Raw genomic sequence first — 17,094 nt, 5'->3', positions numbered from 1 at the left:
TGATTTGTAAAAACAATGATAACACCTTTGAGCCTGTCAATATTATGCGAACATGAAATCTCAAACACACAGTAGCACTTGCTACTATAGTTTCTGTTGCACCTGCGTCTCTCGTCGCGTATGTAACGGCGTTCCAAAAGCAGTGAGCTTAAGTTCAACGTGTGTCTCATTACCTTGTGTCATTCATTTCCCATTTCACTACCACGAACGCATTCTTTGTGAACAGCTGTTGAACGGGACTAGCGATGTGTGTTCACTGCACGCGTCGCGTCTCAGGACAGCGGTTAATCTCCTCAGCTCACTTCACGCGCTCTAGCTCCATATACAGACACTCCCTCAACCGCTACAGGTCAGATTTTCCGCCACAGTAAAGAGAGCTTAATTAAATACAAAAACGAATATTTATTTTTGCTAATTAGTATTTTATTTCAGTTAGTTTTTCAGTAAGAGTTGTTAGTTTCGTTTAGTTTTAGTTTTTCATTTATTATGATTTTTTAATTTTATTTCAGTTTACGAAAATGTTTTTTGACCAATAGTTTTAGTCTTAGTTTCAGTTTTCGTTTACGAAAATAACCTTGCCGCAGACCAGTCAGGGTGCCCATGCTGACCCCTGTCCACCGCCGAAAACGCCACGTGGGCATCAGAACTGGACCACGGAGCAATGGAAGTAGGTGGCCTGATGAATCATGTTTTCTTTTACATCACAGTGGGGAGAACAAGTATTTGATACACTGCCGATTTTGCAGGTTTTCATAATTACAAAGCATGTAAAGGTCTGTAATTTTTATCATAAGTACACTTCAACTGTGAGTGACGGAATCTAAAACAAAAATCCAGAAAATCACATTGTATGATTTTTAAGTAACTAATTTGCATTTTATTGCATGACATAAGTATTTGATACATCAGAAAAGCAGAAATGTATATTTGGTACAGAAACCTTTGTTTGCAATTACGAAGAGATCATAAGTTTCCTGTAGTTCTTGATCAGATTTGTGCACACTGCAGCAGGGATTTTGGCCCATTCCTCCATACAGACCTTCTCCAGATCCTTCAGGTTTCTGGGGTGTCGCTGGGCAATACGGACTTTCAGCTCCCTCCAAAGACTTTCTATTGGGTTCAGGTCTGGAGACTGGCTAGGCCACTCCAGGACCTTGAGATGCTTCTTACGGAGCCACTCCTTAGTTGCCCTGGCTGTGTGTTTTGAGTCGTTGTCATGCTGGAAGACCCTGCCACAACCCATCTTCAATGCTCTTACTGAGGGAAGGAGGTTGTTGGACAAGATCTCGCGATACATGGCCTCATCCATCCTCCCCTCAATATGGTGCAGTCGTCCTGTCCTCTTTGCAGAAAAGCATCCCCAAAGAATAATGTTTCCATCTCCATGCTTCACGGTTGGGATGGTGTTCTTGGGGTTGTACTCATCCTTCTTCTTCCTCCAAACACGGCGAGTTGAGTTTAGACCAAAAAGCTCTATTTTTGTCTCATCAGACCACATGACCTTCTCCCATTCCTCCTCTGGATCATCCAGATGGTCATTGGCAAACTTCAGACCGGCCTGGACATGTGCTGGCTTGAGCAGGGGGACCTTGCGTCCGCTGCAGGATTTTAACCCATGACGGCGTGGTGTGTTACTAATGGTTTTCTTTGAGTCTGTGGTCCCAGCTCTCTTCGGGTCATTGACCAGGTCCTGCCGTGTAGTTCCTGCTTGCCTATTGTCCTGTAGCCCATCCCAGCCTTGTGCAGGTCAACAGTTTTATCCCTGATGTCCTTACACAGCTCTCTGGTCTTGGCCATTGTGAAGAGGTTGGAGTCTGTTTGTTTGATTGAGTGTGTGGACAGGTGTCTTATATACAGGTAACGAGTTCAAACAGGTGCAGTTAATACAGGTAATGAGTGGAGAACAGGAGGGCTTCTTAAAGAAAAACTAACAGGTCTGTGAGAGCCGGAATTCTTACTGGTTGGTAGGTGATCAAATGCTTATGTCATGCAATAAAATGCAAATTATTTATTTAAAAATCATACAATGTGATTTTCTGGATTTTTGATTCCGTCTCACACTTTGAACTGTACCTATGATAAAAATTACAGACCTCTACATGCTTTGTAAGTACGAAAACCTGCAAAATCGGCAGTGTATCAAATACTTGTTCTCCTGACTTTAGAGCTTAGATCAGGCTCAAAAAAGTCAAGCCCGACCCTACCCGAGCACATTTCATATTTATATTATTAAGTTATTTTTGTATTAGCCTACAAAGCATTTTGTTATTCATACTAGCTACATACAGTATAATAGCTTGATCAGTCACATTATAGTAATCAGAATCAATACAGTGCGACCAGGATGATATTCAAAATATATAATTGAGTGTTAAATACCATGAAATGTGGTCTGAAAAAGTGTTAATCAGAATGGTATTATTGGGTTTTAAAGAATGGGTATTAAATGTTTTGATTGTAAAGTTTAACATTAGCTCAGTGGTGTAAGCAGATTATATAATATATCAAATTTCAATGCAATTCCAAACCAATCCAATAACGACACACCAGCTCAAAATTCAGGATGAACACATAAAGTCAGCCTTGAATGGTGCACAGCTTATTAAGCAACCATGCTTTATTTATTTATTTATTTATTAACATGTATGTGTGCATTAAAAGTACAATTTCTGCAGCGGGAACGATTCTTAGCCAAATGAAGATAAAGATGTGTTCTGGCATCTGGGGTGTGTATTGAACCAATCAGATTAGAGCCCTGCACGGGCCTCAAAACTAGGCCCTAGCCCGGCCCTGGCCCGAGACGCTGAGGCCCTAGCCCGGCCCGTGTCCGACAGTTCATCAAAATTATCAGCCCGAGTCCGACTGGAGCCCGTGTTTTTTTTTTTTTTATCCTCCCTATTATACATTAGTTGCAGCCATTAAAATAGTTCAGTTTTGTTTTTAATGTCAAAGTAGTTATATTACGTTTTGTTTCTTTATTAAGTTAATTTGGAAAAATGTTTGAAGCATTTCTTTGTTTTTTAAATTAGATTTTTTTCTTTAAAGTGATGACCAAGCGGCCAGCGGCCGACAGTGAGTTAACCCAACGCTTTAGCCTCTCAAATCAACACTTGTCAAAGTAGTTAGGCTATATTTCGTTTCGTTTCTTTATTAAGTTCATTTAGAAAAATGTTTGAAGCATTTGAAGCATATTGTTTGTTAAATTAAAGCTTTCGTTATTTAAAGTGATGACCCAGCGGCCGACAGTGAGGTCACCCAACGCTTTAGCCTCTCAAATCAATAATCATAATACACATTACACAATTCTACACTGGAATGCATAATTCAAGCAGATTCAGATTAATCAAATCCCAAAACAACACACAAAAATTATTTACTTCCCCAAAGGCATCATATACTAGCTGGGGTTTGTTTTAAAAAAAAATACACAATCAGACCAAAGAGAATATATTGAACTAGGTTCAAAGTTATTGCCCAGCAGGTACATGACAAATTAAATAAAATGAAATCTCCATAAATATACAATTAGTTCTGAGACTCCTTTTGTCCAAACACTTAAAAAACACTAAAGGCTCTTTGGCAAGTTGTTGGTCAACCATTTTAGCCTGTGAAAGTTGAAGGGCTTTTTCCTGGTCTTCCTCTTTCAATTTCAGAAAGCACGGCTCCTCCACGAAACCTCTGAAAACGTTTGGTAGTTCACCTGCAGTGCAGAGGTCTTCTGTGATCCGTGGCTCCTTCATGAGAGAAGGGTACAAAAAATGGGATGAAATGTTGGAAGTTTTTTAACAATCTCGTGTGTTGAAGGATGTAGCATGTATAATAGTTTGTAAAAAAGTTTTGAAATTCAATTTCCCTCATGTCTATATTTGTGACAAATCATACCCTGTCACAAATCAAATTAATTAACCATTTTCAGTTCAAAATGTATACAGAAATCAAAGGCAAGCTTTCACACTGTGCTTATCGTCGTTCTAAAGACACTTTTAACCCCGGGTGAAGTAACATTTCACACTTTTATATTTACGTGCTTTGGACAGTCACTGAAACACTGTGCATTCTATATAAATAATAAATTCAGCGTTGGAGAGGAAAAACGTCAAATGCTGACAGAAAACGCAACAATTGCAGTGAAGAAGAGACCATTTTAATTATTTTATAGTCTGAAATGTCCATTCAGGATAAACTTGTAATACTCCTCATGCAAATCTTGAGCATTTATGTAAACATATTGTGTGCGGTGTTCGTCCAATCAGTGACACTGACACTGCAAATAAGGATGTTATCCCATGGTTTAGTACAGTACAGTGTGGAACGGCAGTGTATGAATACCCAGGATTAATTGTTCATCTCAGGTTAATGATGATCAGTGTGAAACGTGAAGCAAAATAACCCAGGATTCTGTATACCCGGGGTTTACTATTTCAAGTGTGAAAAGCCCTCATGTTTTTTATCCTAATGAAGAGAAGCTCTTATTTAAAAAAAAAAATGTCTTACCATTAACATGAATATCCCACAGTCAATAGAGCCGACCAACTGTTGTGGAACAGTCTAAAACAATAGAACATTATTAAGTTATTCCTGGAAAAGATGTGACAGATATAACAACACACTATCTGTATAAGTAGCTTATGTCTTTATGAGAGCCTTTTAAAACTAACCTTGTTTTTGATCAGCTTCCATTGTCCTGTGCTGGGGTGAGTCTGCTTGTCAATTTACTGCAACAAAATCAAACAGAAATATATTCTATATAATGTAACCATAAAAATTGTACAAGAGAGCCAAGTTTCATTTTTCTCAAGCAAAAATTACAACTTCAACCACTGCAAATTCAGAATATAAAAGAGACTTTCAGAACGTCATCCAAAATGAACAATATCTATAATTGGCAATACATTTAACATGTTTGGTTGTGTATTTAATTTGATTTTAAAAGGACATATTCAGAGCAGACACATGAAATATTGTTTGTATTTTGTTAGGTTAAGCACTTAAACATTGTTTAAGCAAGTTAAGCATTGTGCTTATATATAAATATATCTACTTGAAAATTTGAAGATGAGATTACATTTTTCGACCAAATCATGCAACCAACTAATTCTAAAAGGATAACTAATAAATAGTATTTATTGCCACTGTATATAAACAAATAACTCAAAACATTCATACCTTCATGGACAGTTGCTTTTTGAAGTGAATTTGAAGGTGTGCATTCAACTAGTGCCATCTGGTCAGTTTAAAAACACTGGGCAGTAAAAACTGTTGCAGAATGTCTTGCATTGATGAAAATTAAGTAAAGCTGAGTATCTCCAAATCGCAATATGCCTCTATAAATTAGAAAAAAAAATCCACATAAAACACATTGGTCATTATCAGAAAAGGTAATTAAATAAAAAATACAGCGCCAACAACAAAGTAAACTCACAAACAATGAATATGTAACTTAAAGCAAGACCATATCAACAGACGCGAGAGACATCGTAAAGCTCGTTTAAAAAAAGATTAAAGCCACGTGCTGTATAAAGTGTTAATACAACAACGATGGATCAAACAAATAAACACAAATAAACTTGATAGATTAAAATCACAACACAAAAACAACTGTTTACCGTGTTCTCTTCTTCCGCCATGCCGATTGTTTAGTTTTCGTTAACTCCGCCCACTTCCGGCATGAGACTGAGGCGTGGCGCTGTTGTCCTCAGACTGCTCTGAGTGACGTATATGGGTTCTGCGGTTCTGCAGTTGCTTAATATTGCATTTGATTGGCTACAGAAGAAGGTGGACCCGCCTTCCTCCTCCCGCTTGCAAAACTCAAGCGAGTGAGAGAATCATGCCAAAACTTTAAGCGCAGCAAAAAGAAAGACGGATCTGGTCAAATCGGTTTCTTTCGGGAACTTTTTTTGCCCTACGTTCACAACAAGTCATTTAGACATTTGCAACAGTTTTTGTTTTTTACACAAAGGTTGGTTTCACACAGTCAATCTGTTTTGCAGTTCCTGACTGATGTTTTCGCTTGCAAATCGATGTTCACAGTCGTGCAATGATTTTGGCCGTATCTTGGTGAAAGAAACGTCAAACGTCTTAGCACGGAAAAATGGAAGTCAGAAGAATAGGCCTACAGATCATATTTATTTTGCGTTAACATAAAGCTGCAGTTTCACAATACTTGAATTACACTTACGAATAACAGTAAAATGCTGCAAATATTTTTTTCTTACACTTGAAAGGCAATTTTCACCTTTACAAAACTTATCTTGTGCATACAAATTTAATTTACACTTGCAATCTTATGTATACTTTCACAAATCTTACCCTGCGCTTGTGATTCTTTATGACATCAATTTCCCTTCATAAATAGTTAAAGGGTCATGAAACCCCAAAACTTTTTTTTTTGAGATATAAACAGATAGGCTGCACATCATTGAAAACACTAAAGGTACTCATTAATGTTATTCATATGTGAAAAATAGTTATTTTTGCATTTTTCAGAGCGATTTCTGTCTTCAGGTTTGAAGTCGGAGCAACGCTACAGAAGCTGACGTCAGCGTGCACTGTAGGCCCAAGTATGGGGCTGCTCGAATATGCTGACGTAGACCGTTTCGAGCGATTCTCAACATATATTCATGACATAAAGCTCATTCAATCCAATCACTGCGCTGTAGTATGCATAAAATATAATTTAGTTAATATGCATGAGACAGTCACTTCTGTCAGGTTCGTCTTCCATCATTATTGTTGAGACATGGTGGGGAAGTTTTGGAAGCAGCGTGCGGAAATGTCATAAAGGAAAGTGAGGTGTTGTTTTCAGCGTGTCGCGAAGGTGCTCCCTGGATTACTTTCCTGTGGGTAAAGACCGATAATCTATGGTGGAACAGCCGAGGCGGATGGTCGCGTTGATACGAAGTAAGGGCGCTGAGCGAGCTGTAACCGGGACGCCTTCTGTAGAAGCCATTGCTAAAGGTTCGATAAAGTAAAATGAACTTGAGGAATCGCACGGCAAACCTACAAGCGTTGACATCAATTTCTTATTTTATGTCAGGAGTGCAAAATAACCGATCTGTAGGTAATTAACAATATTTTGAATGAAATATCAACAAGAATCAAAAGCCACGTCTTCTCCGTTTTATTTGTGGTCACAGACATGCACTTACCCGCATGTGTTCGGGCTCTTAGTGAAACTAAGATTATAACTATAGATTTATTCTAGCTGCCGGGACAGCGCGGGTTGTCACGGGCAACCAAGCGCGCTTCACTCTGCGCTTCAGATGCTGTCGAGAGTATGAAATTTTAAACAGGGTTGAGTCCCTTCGCTTATACCCCGATCTAGTTTCTTTTCTGGTGCACCAGAAAAGGGGCTACTTTGGCTGATAAGCAGAAGACCTGAGGATTACAGTGAGGCTTCCCTGCCGAGTACATCTCCGTGGGCCCCCCACTCCTCTATCGCATCGCAAGCATAGAGACTGGGTTCGTGGGTGGTTCATGTTCTCTCATGAGAGCATAACCACATCGGCGCGTTGTTCATCTTGCCAAACAGTGTGCATATTTGGACAAATATAGATTTATTATCACATGTTTGCAAAATATTTCGTCATACAGAATAACATTTCTTTTCATTTCTCACTAAAGGCCCGGGTATACTTCGGCCGTCCGCGTTCGTGCACCGCCCGCATGACGTAATTTTCGTCACTCGGAGGGCTCGCGGCCGGCCGCACATCCCGTCCGCGCGCAGCCCAAATTTTCAGACCGCGCGGACGGTCCGCGTGCAACAGCGCATGCGCCAGCAGTACAGAAGAGTCCACTAGGTGGCAATAAACACAGTATTGAGCACAGTGTTCAGCCGTCGAAGAAGAGAGTGCAAAGACCGGTTTAAAAACAACACACTTGAAAAAAAGAGAGCATTTTTGATTCTTCAGTGTTTCTTCCAAACTATGTTGCAATGGTGGATGCACTACACTTCTTCTCCGATCATGCCCAGCGAATGTCCGGTTGATGACTCAGTGCTGCCCTCCGATGTCTGGTAGAGCATAGACATTTTTTTACTGCGCATGTGTCGAACGCGATCATCCGCGCGCATCCGTTGTGTAGTATACTTTGAAAGACGCGCGGACAGGGCTGCGCGCGTGACGCGTCCGGGCGCGGTAAGTGAAGTATACCCGGGCCTTGAATTAGCCTATGCTGATCTGAAGAGCTGAATGACATTCAGAGCGATCGCTGTCTGTTCTTCCTGTTGCACGCCACTTATGATCTCAGAGCTCTCTCATTTGCTGTACTCATCCCTCATCTCTCTGTTGTAAACATTGCCAACGTGTGAACCAAGAACATGTCTCAGAACCGCTGTAACTGCTGCTGTCGGTATCACCTGTGTCTAGGCATTGCCGGTTTGCAAATTAGCAAATTTTAATGCGCCTAATGACACTCCCCTATTTATGCAAACCATTCCCTCTTTCCACACAATACCCATCCCACCTTTTCGCAGTCGACCACGCCCCTTTTTGGAAGCCTTTTCAAATCGAAGGTGTGAAAAACCCTGCTGCAGCAGGGGGGTTTCCTGACCCTTTAAAGTTCCTGTTTTTGTCCTTCAAAATACTAACTTATAATAGTTTTAAAAAAACATAGTTAAAAGTGTGTATCGGGATGAGTTATTATTCTGCTTGTTAAAAATTTATTATGCAGTAACTTGCAATAGCCTATTTCTCTGTGATTAATGCGCATACATGTCAGTCAGTGGGCATTGCACGTCAAGTTCATAGAGTTTTATTCCCAGTCCATTCAAATTTCAGATTTTGGCCACCTCTGAAATGGGTCAAACCATAGATATCACCTAAGAAGTTCAAGTAAATATGCTAGAAATGCACGCTCATTCAAGGATGTGCATTTATTGCATTGCCGGAGAAAGCGCGGACGCCTGCATTTCATCTGACGGCACGCAAAAAAGGTTTTTTATTTAACACAGTTAAATAACAGTTAAATAAGCATAACATAACTATTACTCACCTGTCAGAGCATCAGTGAGAGCAACGGTACCGCAGAACGAGTACAGCCTACTCTATCTCTAGATGTTTTAAACGTTTTAACCTGTTAGCCTGCACCCCCGCTTTTGAAAAAATCCTAAGAAATGGCATAATCAGACTAAAACCGTTACAGTTAATGATTCCTTTGCACTAAAATCATAAGTATGGCGTCATTTGAAAGCAGACACTTGGCAGTTTACTGTAAATTCAAAATTATAATTATTTTCACAATCAGAAATAGCTATAATAAGCTTCAAAGTTTTGTTATAGTTATAGTTTGTAATAGTTATTAGAAATATATTTGTATGAAATATCTTTATGAAAAAAAAATTTGAAGATGAAGTTGGCATTTTAGCAATCTAGAAGTGCACTACAGCTGAAGCCACATGTCTGACCATGTTATATTTAAAATCTGAAGATTATAAGTCTAAAACTCTGAATTTTTAAAATGTTTTTCAAGATCATGTCATATGATTTTATTTTGAGATTTCTCTAAAATGTTAACTGATGTTTATTGCCATCTCTTCTGAGCTACCATTCAGTTTATTGTCTCTATTGTTTTGAGGTGCAAACTGCCCATTCAGTTTCAGTCTCCCCAGCACACTTTCACACCTCTCTGGCCTGGTTATGGCTCTAATTATCTTATTCATTTGTCTTCATTGTAATCACTGACGACTCTCTATTTAAACTGTTCTATTCAAACCTCATTTATGATCAAACTTCTCACTTCACCTTCTAAAGTGCCTCAAATGCAGTTGTTGACAATAGAAACATTTCAGTTGGTTTTTCATTTCAGTCTATTCAAAATTATTAATAAAAATAACGTATTTGCCCAGGTGGCAGGTGCATTGGCTAGTTAGCATGTTAGCTTAGCACACAATCAAAATACAATAAAGATTAAAACCATGTTTTTTCTCCAAAATTACTTTATATCACAAGTGGGATGTTTTAAATAACCTTCTGTGGTCTCATTTGGCTTCGGATCAAAAAATCAGACCGAAAATATATCATTTTACAATATTCTGCATATTGATAAAAGCGATGTCGAATAGCATTGCATTATAAATATAATCTATTATGAATACACCCAACATGGTATAAAGAACACAGACAAACCATACATCGTCGCGATTGTGGGTTTATTGTCTTCAAATGTCTCTATTTGCATCTTTAGCGATCTCAGGAAGCTTTTATTATGGACTTCTATTATGGCACATGGTATCTTCTTCGTCTGTCTGTACCATATATGGATTACATGTGGACAGAGCGCCCTCCGGCTGCCAGTATGAATTGAAAACAACACATAAGAGACTCAATCGCTCATGATTAGGCTATCTGCGCATTTTGAGGAAGTATTGAATAAAAAATACTCCTCTGTTTAGAAATTTGACACAGACATATGAGAATCTATCAATATTTCTCCTCATCTGCAAACTTTTGAACTAAAAGCCCTGAGGGATGTTGATTTGTCGCGAGTCTTCGTGACAATAGCAGAGTTTTTTTATGAATGAGAGCAGCTGAAACTCATATTACAATCAAACGGTACCGATGTGGTTTTCATATTCATAACTCCTGACACATATTAACAAATTAATGTCACTATAAGACTTTGATAATAAAACAGAGGTAAAAAATGCTTGACTCTTAGATCTTTTAAATGATGTATAGTTTGTCACTTGTAATTACTTACATCTGACAGTCATTTGAGCTAATTTAAACAAATAAAGCTTGAGGACGAATGCGCCCTCAATCCGGTTAAGAGGTTAAATCTGAAAACTGCAAAAAGACATCCATTTAGTTCATGTTCACAGATAGCCTAGAAATCTAATTTGCTGCGAGTGTATCACGTCGTAAATCACATCGTGTATAGAGTCGGTGGGCGGGCTTAACATAATGACGGCACGTCATGGCAGTGTTGTGGCGGTTCCGCGTGCTACTCATAAACAAAGAAGCTGGCGAACGGCGGTCTTTCGAATCGGCTTTGGCCGCGACTCTGGAAGATTTGAGTTAAGCTTTTCTTTGAGAAAAGAACAAAGAATGGCACTGAAGACATTCTTAAGAAATGAAGATATGTTCTGAGTTTTGCCGACCAGATACGGCAAAAGTTTAATCCATCAACTAGCTCCACTTCACGTTGCTCTCTGGTTGGTTGTAGCGCTCCTCGCCCCGCCCCTCGGATTGAGCCCTGTCAATGGTGAGTTCCCAGACCCAACATCTTGATGTGGGTCTGGCTTGTCAGGCTAGTTCACAGAGGAAATCCTGAAAAACAGCGCTGGTCCTCTCAATACTGTCTGTTTATTTTACCGACTGAGAAATCGCTTCTGATGATTCAGTGAAAGAGCAGTCCAAACGAATTAAAGTGGATTCAGGCCGTTTTGCAAACGCATTTGATCCATTCATAATTTAGGACATAATTTTAGTGTCAAAATGTGCACACTGCCCAGTTCAGTTACACAGTTTAACTTCTTGAACCGGCTGTTAAACTGAATAAACAATTTTTTTTCTAAAATATCCACATAAACAACAAATTGTTCGTCACTATAGCAACAGTAGACCCCCATTAATAGGCTAGACCCCCGGGCCTCGCACATCACGTTCGCACAGGGCCTTGCACCCCCCTTGCGACGGGCCTGCACTCCCTAATGCACATTCATGATAACATAATTCCAAAGTGTATATATGTAAATTATTTGCTTAGCAAAAAACACAAAATTTGTTTGCATGTTTACAGATACCAAGATGTTGAATGGAGACTTCAACCCTGAAGAGGATACCGAGACAAAGAGGGAGAAATTAGGAGAGAATATATTTTCTGTTATGAAAAACAAGTAATACATTTTTTTTTTCAGATTTTCACTAAATCCTAAATTATTTGCCCCTAACAGTCTGACCAAAAAAAAAATTTGTTTGTAGTGTGACTAATCATTCGGAGGATTCTGTCTGAAGATGTTGTTTGTTCACTGAAGAGCCACCAGTTGCCAAGTGGAAGATCATGTCCATATTGCAAGCACCCAACAGTCAGATCATTATTTTTGCACACTCTGTAAAGACAAAGATGCTTTCCCAGATGGCAGTTATTCTAAAAGCAATTTTCAGCTAAATGATGTTTATTCTAGAGAGCTCTGTTAGAATTTATGTTTACCAATACAACCATATGCCGCTAATAAATACATATTTTGTAGTTATACACGTATAAAAAGTTTTTTTTTTTTTAATAGCTGATACATTAGTGTCAAAATATCTTCTTGGGGTAAATGTGTTAAATTTAAGTTTTACTGCTTGGTTCTGCTGTTGCATCTCTAAAATTATTTATTTTAATACAGGCAAATTTGGTTGATTCTTGCTTGTTTCCGTTTTCATACTATAAGACTGCTGTCATAAAACCTGTTTTAGTCTTAATAAAGTAGTGTTTTACTTTTACCTTTTCTTTTAACCTTCTAGTACCGTTTGGTCATTAGCGACCCAAAAAATGTTTTGGTAAGAAACTTGGTGAATTTTTGGCAATGGGGAAAAAACTAAAACATGCCCTCTGACTAGGAATGTCTCTTTTGCAGAGATATATACTTAAGAATATCAAGAATGCAAAAATGCCCAAACAACTTCTTGCACCGACGACAGCAGTGCTACCCACTGCAACAAAGAGGAGCATGCTTCCTTGCCACCGCCACCTCCGGGAATTACTGTATGAGGGGGGGAAACACTCAAACAGTTCAACTGATTCAACTGACCAAAGACTCAAACATGATGATGACAATAACTGTAGAACGATTTCCATCCCCTCCCTTGTGGGCACAAGTGCTGCACATTCAATGATCAAAGAAACAGCTTCAAAATGTGTTAATTAGCATATTAACTTAATAATAATTTTTTACATTTATATAGTTTTCTGGATAATCAAAGCGCTTTACATATAGAAGGGGGGATCTCCTCAACCACCACCAATGTGCAGCATCCACTTGAATGATGTGATGGCACAGCAGCAATATTGCGGCAGAACGCCCACCACACACCAGCTTATTTGTGGAGAGGAGACAGAGTGATGAAGCCAATCAGTGTATGGGTGTATGATGGATAGAAGCCACTGTGCAAATGCCACTGTTACACCCCTACTCTTTTTCCGAAGGACATCCTGGGGTTTTTAATTACCTCAGAGAGTCAAGTCACCTTTGTTTATATAGCGCTTTTTACAACAGATTGCTTCAAAGCAGCTTTACAGTGATAATAGGAAAATAATTTTGTTTTTGAAGAAAAGTTTTTGATTAATTTCTGTTGTAAAAACTGATTAGTTATTTAATTTGGTGCCATTTAAACAACACCATCTTCAATTAAAACAGAAAACCCCCAATGCGTTCTGGACCCCATCCAGCTTCTGTTGGCCTGAGAATGCAAACCATGAAACACTTTTCTAGTATTTTTGACAGAAAGGGTAGATTTGATATTGGCCTGTAATTGATTAATTCTGTAGGATCAAGTTGCATTTTTTTAATAAGTGGTTTAATAATAGCCAACTTAAAATTTTTCTGTACATATCCTAATGACAAAGATGAATTAATGATATTAAAGGTAGGGTAGGTAAGAATGATCTAAAACACTTTTGTCCAAATTTGTTTAAACTTTCTTTATATGTCAATACATAATTAAAATTTAAGTACTCTGAAAAAGAGAGTATAAAAATCGAGTGACTCTAGACATTTTAATCTGCAATAAACACTGCTCATTATTTTCGTTCGGGACGAAACAAGTGATTTGCTTGGGCGACTGTCACTCTCTCTCTCTCACTACCATGGCTACCACCCCTTTTGCTACAGGATCTGCCCTCATGCGCGCACCCCAGTGTTGCCAAGTTGGGCTACTTCAAACACTGTTGCCGCGGGCTGTTTTTCATGTCCGCGGGTTAAGCGACCCCAATTATGTGATATTTTGCCCCGGGATTTGCGAATTTTAGCAGGCAGCCCTACCAAAAAGATACACATTTTACCCCCCAAATGCGATTTTTACCGGAGAAACACGATTGGGCTTGTTTTGGGCTAGTTTTGAGTAGCAATTGGGCGGATTTTGTTGTGAAAACCTGGCAACCCTGGCCCAAACGTTTGATTTGAGGAGTTCAAGAGGCTGTATTTCTGCTGGACAGGTAATCTTTCATTTTGATTATACATTTTTTTGGTTTATGTTTTCATGAAGCATGTATCACTAGCACACGAAGCTGCCTAATATAGCTAACATAACATTACTTAGCATAAAGTTACAATGTTATACACTTAGCGAACCATTAGTAGAGATGATAAATACTCAATATGCAAAATGTAACTTTAGATAACAAAATGCATGTGTAAAAGCTAGTACACCGCATCCAGGAACTTTTTTTAGAACTAAGTTAGCTTTAGCTACTACCCTCTGTCTAAACTCTTTCACCATGTTCACCGGGAACTTTACCTGCACGTTTATTTCCGTCTTTGGTTTGTTTTTATATTCTCTACCTATGTTTACTGATGTTTTTTTATCTTGTATCTGTGTGTGTCGTAGACACTGTGTTGTGTGTGTATTTTAAACTTTACCAGTATCGTTATTCTAGCTTGATAGTGAGTACTAAAATACATCTTATTTGTTTATATTAATAATGATAAAGTTAGATTTTTTATTACATGTGATTCTGACATAATGTCACTACATGCACTTCTTCTCCGCTCGTCTCAGGTAAATAGACTGAGCGGTCGGCGACTGAGCGTAGCGCGTTCATGTGTTTTGGGGGCGTGGCTTTGGAAAGAGCCCAGAAGGGAGAAGGTGGAGTGAATGGAAATAATGAGTTAAAACAGTCGTGAGAGGTCTACAGACACTCAATTTTTATACTTTCTTTTTCAGAGTACTTACATTTTAACTATGTATTGATATATAAAGAAAGTTTAAACAAATTTGGAAAAAAAAGTTTTTTAACCAAATCTTACCTACCTTTAATCCCCTACCTTTAAGAAGAGGATCTATGACCTCTGGAAGCATCTCTTTTAGAAGCTTAGTCGGTATAGGGTCGAGCATACATGTTGTTGATTTAGATGATTTAAAGAGTTTAGCCAATTCTTCTTCTCCTATAGCAGTGAATGAGTGGAATTGTTCCTCAGTGACACTACAATGCACTGTCTGATGCGATACTGTAGTAGATGATTGCATAGTTATAATTTTCTTCCTAATATTATCAATATTATCTTGCATGTAAAGAAGTTCATAAAGTCATTACTGCTGTGCTGTTTGCAAACGTCAGAAGTTGAAGCTTTATTTCTTGTTAATTTAGCCACTGTATCAAATAAATACCTAGGGTTGTGTTTGTTTTCTTCTAAGAGAGCCGAGAAATAATCTAGCAGTTTTTACGGCCTTTCTGTATGCAATCAAGCTCTCTTTCCACAAAATGCAAAAAACCTCCAGTTGGAGCTGCGCTCCATTGTTCTGGCTGCTGTTTTAAGGGTCCGAGTGTGCTCGTTGGACTATCTTATTTAATCTTCTTGAAGCGCAACTGTGTCTAAATTGCTGGAAAAGAGAGAGTCAATAGTTTCTGTTTCAACGTTGAGTTCCTCTGGCTATCTGGGATGCTGAGGAGATGGAACTGATGAGGAAGATTATTTACAAAGCAGTCTTTAGTGGCAGTGGTGATAGTCCTGCCATATTTGAAACGAGGGGACAGCTTTGCAGCCTTTGCTAAATTGAGCATACATGATACTCGGTAACGCCGCATTCACACGGGGCGTCGGCGTCAACGCTTCTCGTTTACTTTGAATGGGTGACGTCATGCGTTGCCGAACTGAATTGTGGGTTCCGTCGCGGCGCTTCACTCGCGCTGCAAGCGCCAAAAGTTGAAGATTTCTCAACTTTTCAAGCGCCAACGCAGGCGTCATCCAATCAGATCACCCTATGCAAATATCCTAGTGCAGACGCTAGCCAATAGCGTTCGTTTAAAACACCGGTGAATGAAAAGTGTGAATGACGAGAAGAACAATCTAAAATGGAGGAAAAACTAATTATTGCGGTTGGTAATCACCCGGTCCTTTACGACCAATCTTTGTTTACACACCGGGGCACAAACCGGAGAGACCAGGCCTGGAAGGAGGTGGCAGAGACGGTTGGAGAATCTGGTATGTATCATGCTTGTATTCTGTTTATCATTGAATGACAGGCAGCATATCATATCATGTGTGGTTCAAATAGGCGCTATCCCCCAGCCAAATGAGGTATAATATATTAAAGTGATCAGTTTTCATACACAAAATAATGAATTACATTTGAGTGGAAGGTGAATTTGACCGTTTATCTGTCAGTTGGCTGGTGTATGATAAAAACAAAATAAATATATTATGAACTGTATTATGAACCTTGCATAATAGAAATCTATACCAGAACCTGTTTTGTTTGGCATGTTTAATTCAGTTCTTATTTTAATAAATAAACTAGTTTAAACACTTGAGCAACACTTGTTGTATTTTAATTAATTGTTTATTTAAATTTTTGCATGTCAGAAGATACATGTAGGACCCGTTGGAAGTCATTGATGGACAGATTTAGGAAGGAGAAGAGAAAAGAAAGGGAAATGACAAGGAGTGGGGCAGGGTCATCTGGGACCCAACCCTGGCGTTTCATGGCGGTGTTGGGATTTCTCACACCATTCCTCACCGACCGTGAGACGTCCAGCAACATCCCCAGACGACCTCTGCCCCCTTCACATCAGTCCATCAGTCCAGAGCCAGAGGAGGACAGCCAGGTCATCACCCAGCAAGCCCCTTCAAGCAGAGCTGATGAGGCAGGCAGTGACACAGGCAGGCAGAACCTAACAAAGCTCTCAAATACATTATTATTTCAGCACTGTCAAGGAGGGTTAAGTCATTTAGAAAATCAATGTCAATGTGTAGAGCTGAACCATATGCTGCAAAGTTTAGGCCACACATGTTGCACAACCGTTGACACCTAATGCGCAATAACATTATATAATAAATAATTTCAAAGAATGATTTGACATTAAAATCATGCCATGTTCATTGATTATCAATTGTTGCTGTAACTATGCAGACAGACAGAGCAGGAGGAAACTGTCGAGAGCAATGACAAT

The 17,094-nt window shown here is 39.0% G+C and overlaps 1 protein-coding gene and 1 long non-coding RNA gene across 7 annotated transcripts in view; one reads left to right on the top strand and one right to left on the bottom strand.

The window, feature by feature from the left end:
* Positions 1 to 16,453, top strand: part of psip1a (PC4 and SFRS1 interacting protein 1a) — a 113,790-nt gene extending 97,337 nt beyond the window's left edge. For 5 of the 6 annotated variants that reach the window (XM_079813025.1, XM_079813023.1, XM_079813024.1 and 2 more), the window contains 2 exons: positions 11,740 to 11,836; positions 12,563 to 12,965. In XM_079813025.1, coding sequence (XP_079669151.1) covers positions 11,740 to 11,836; positions 12,563 to 12,821 — 356 coding nt within the window. In that variant the 3' untranslated portion in view covers positions 12,822 to 12,965. Of the gene's footprint in view, positions 1 to 11,739; positions 11,837 to 11,921; positions 12,966 to 15,160 lie in introns of those variants that run through there. The other variant, XM_079813027.1, reaches the window with a different exon arrangement.
* LOC307124051 lies at positions 4,399 to 5,670 on the bottom strand. Its single transcript, XR_013816236.1, has 3 exons — positions 5,167 to 5,670; positions 4,659 to 4,715; positions 4,399 to 4,548 (listed from the first exon to the last, which is right to left on the bottom strand). It is a non-coding gene; the product is annotated as an uncharacterized lncRNA (long non-coding RNA).
* Positions 16,454 to 17,094: the final 641 nt, after the last annotated feature.

Source organism: Gobio gobio (assembly GCF_949357685.1).
Source record: "Gobio gobio genome assembly, chromosome: 3".
Classification (NCBI taxonomy): Eukaryota; Metazoa; Chordata; class Actinopteri; order Cypriniformes; family Gobionidae; genus Gobio; species Gobio gobio.
Note: the sequence above shows the minus strand (reverse complement) of the source record. Positions and strands in the feature narration are given on the sequence as shown.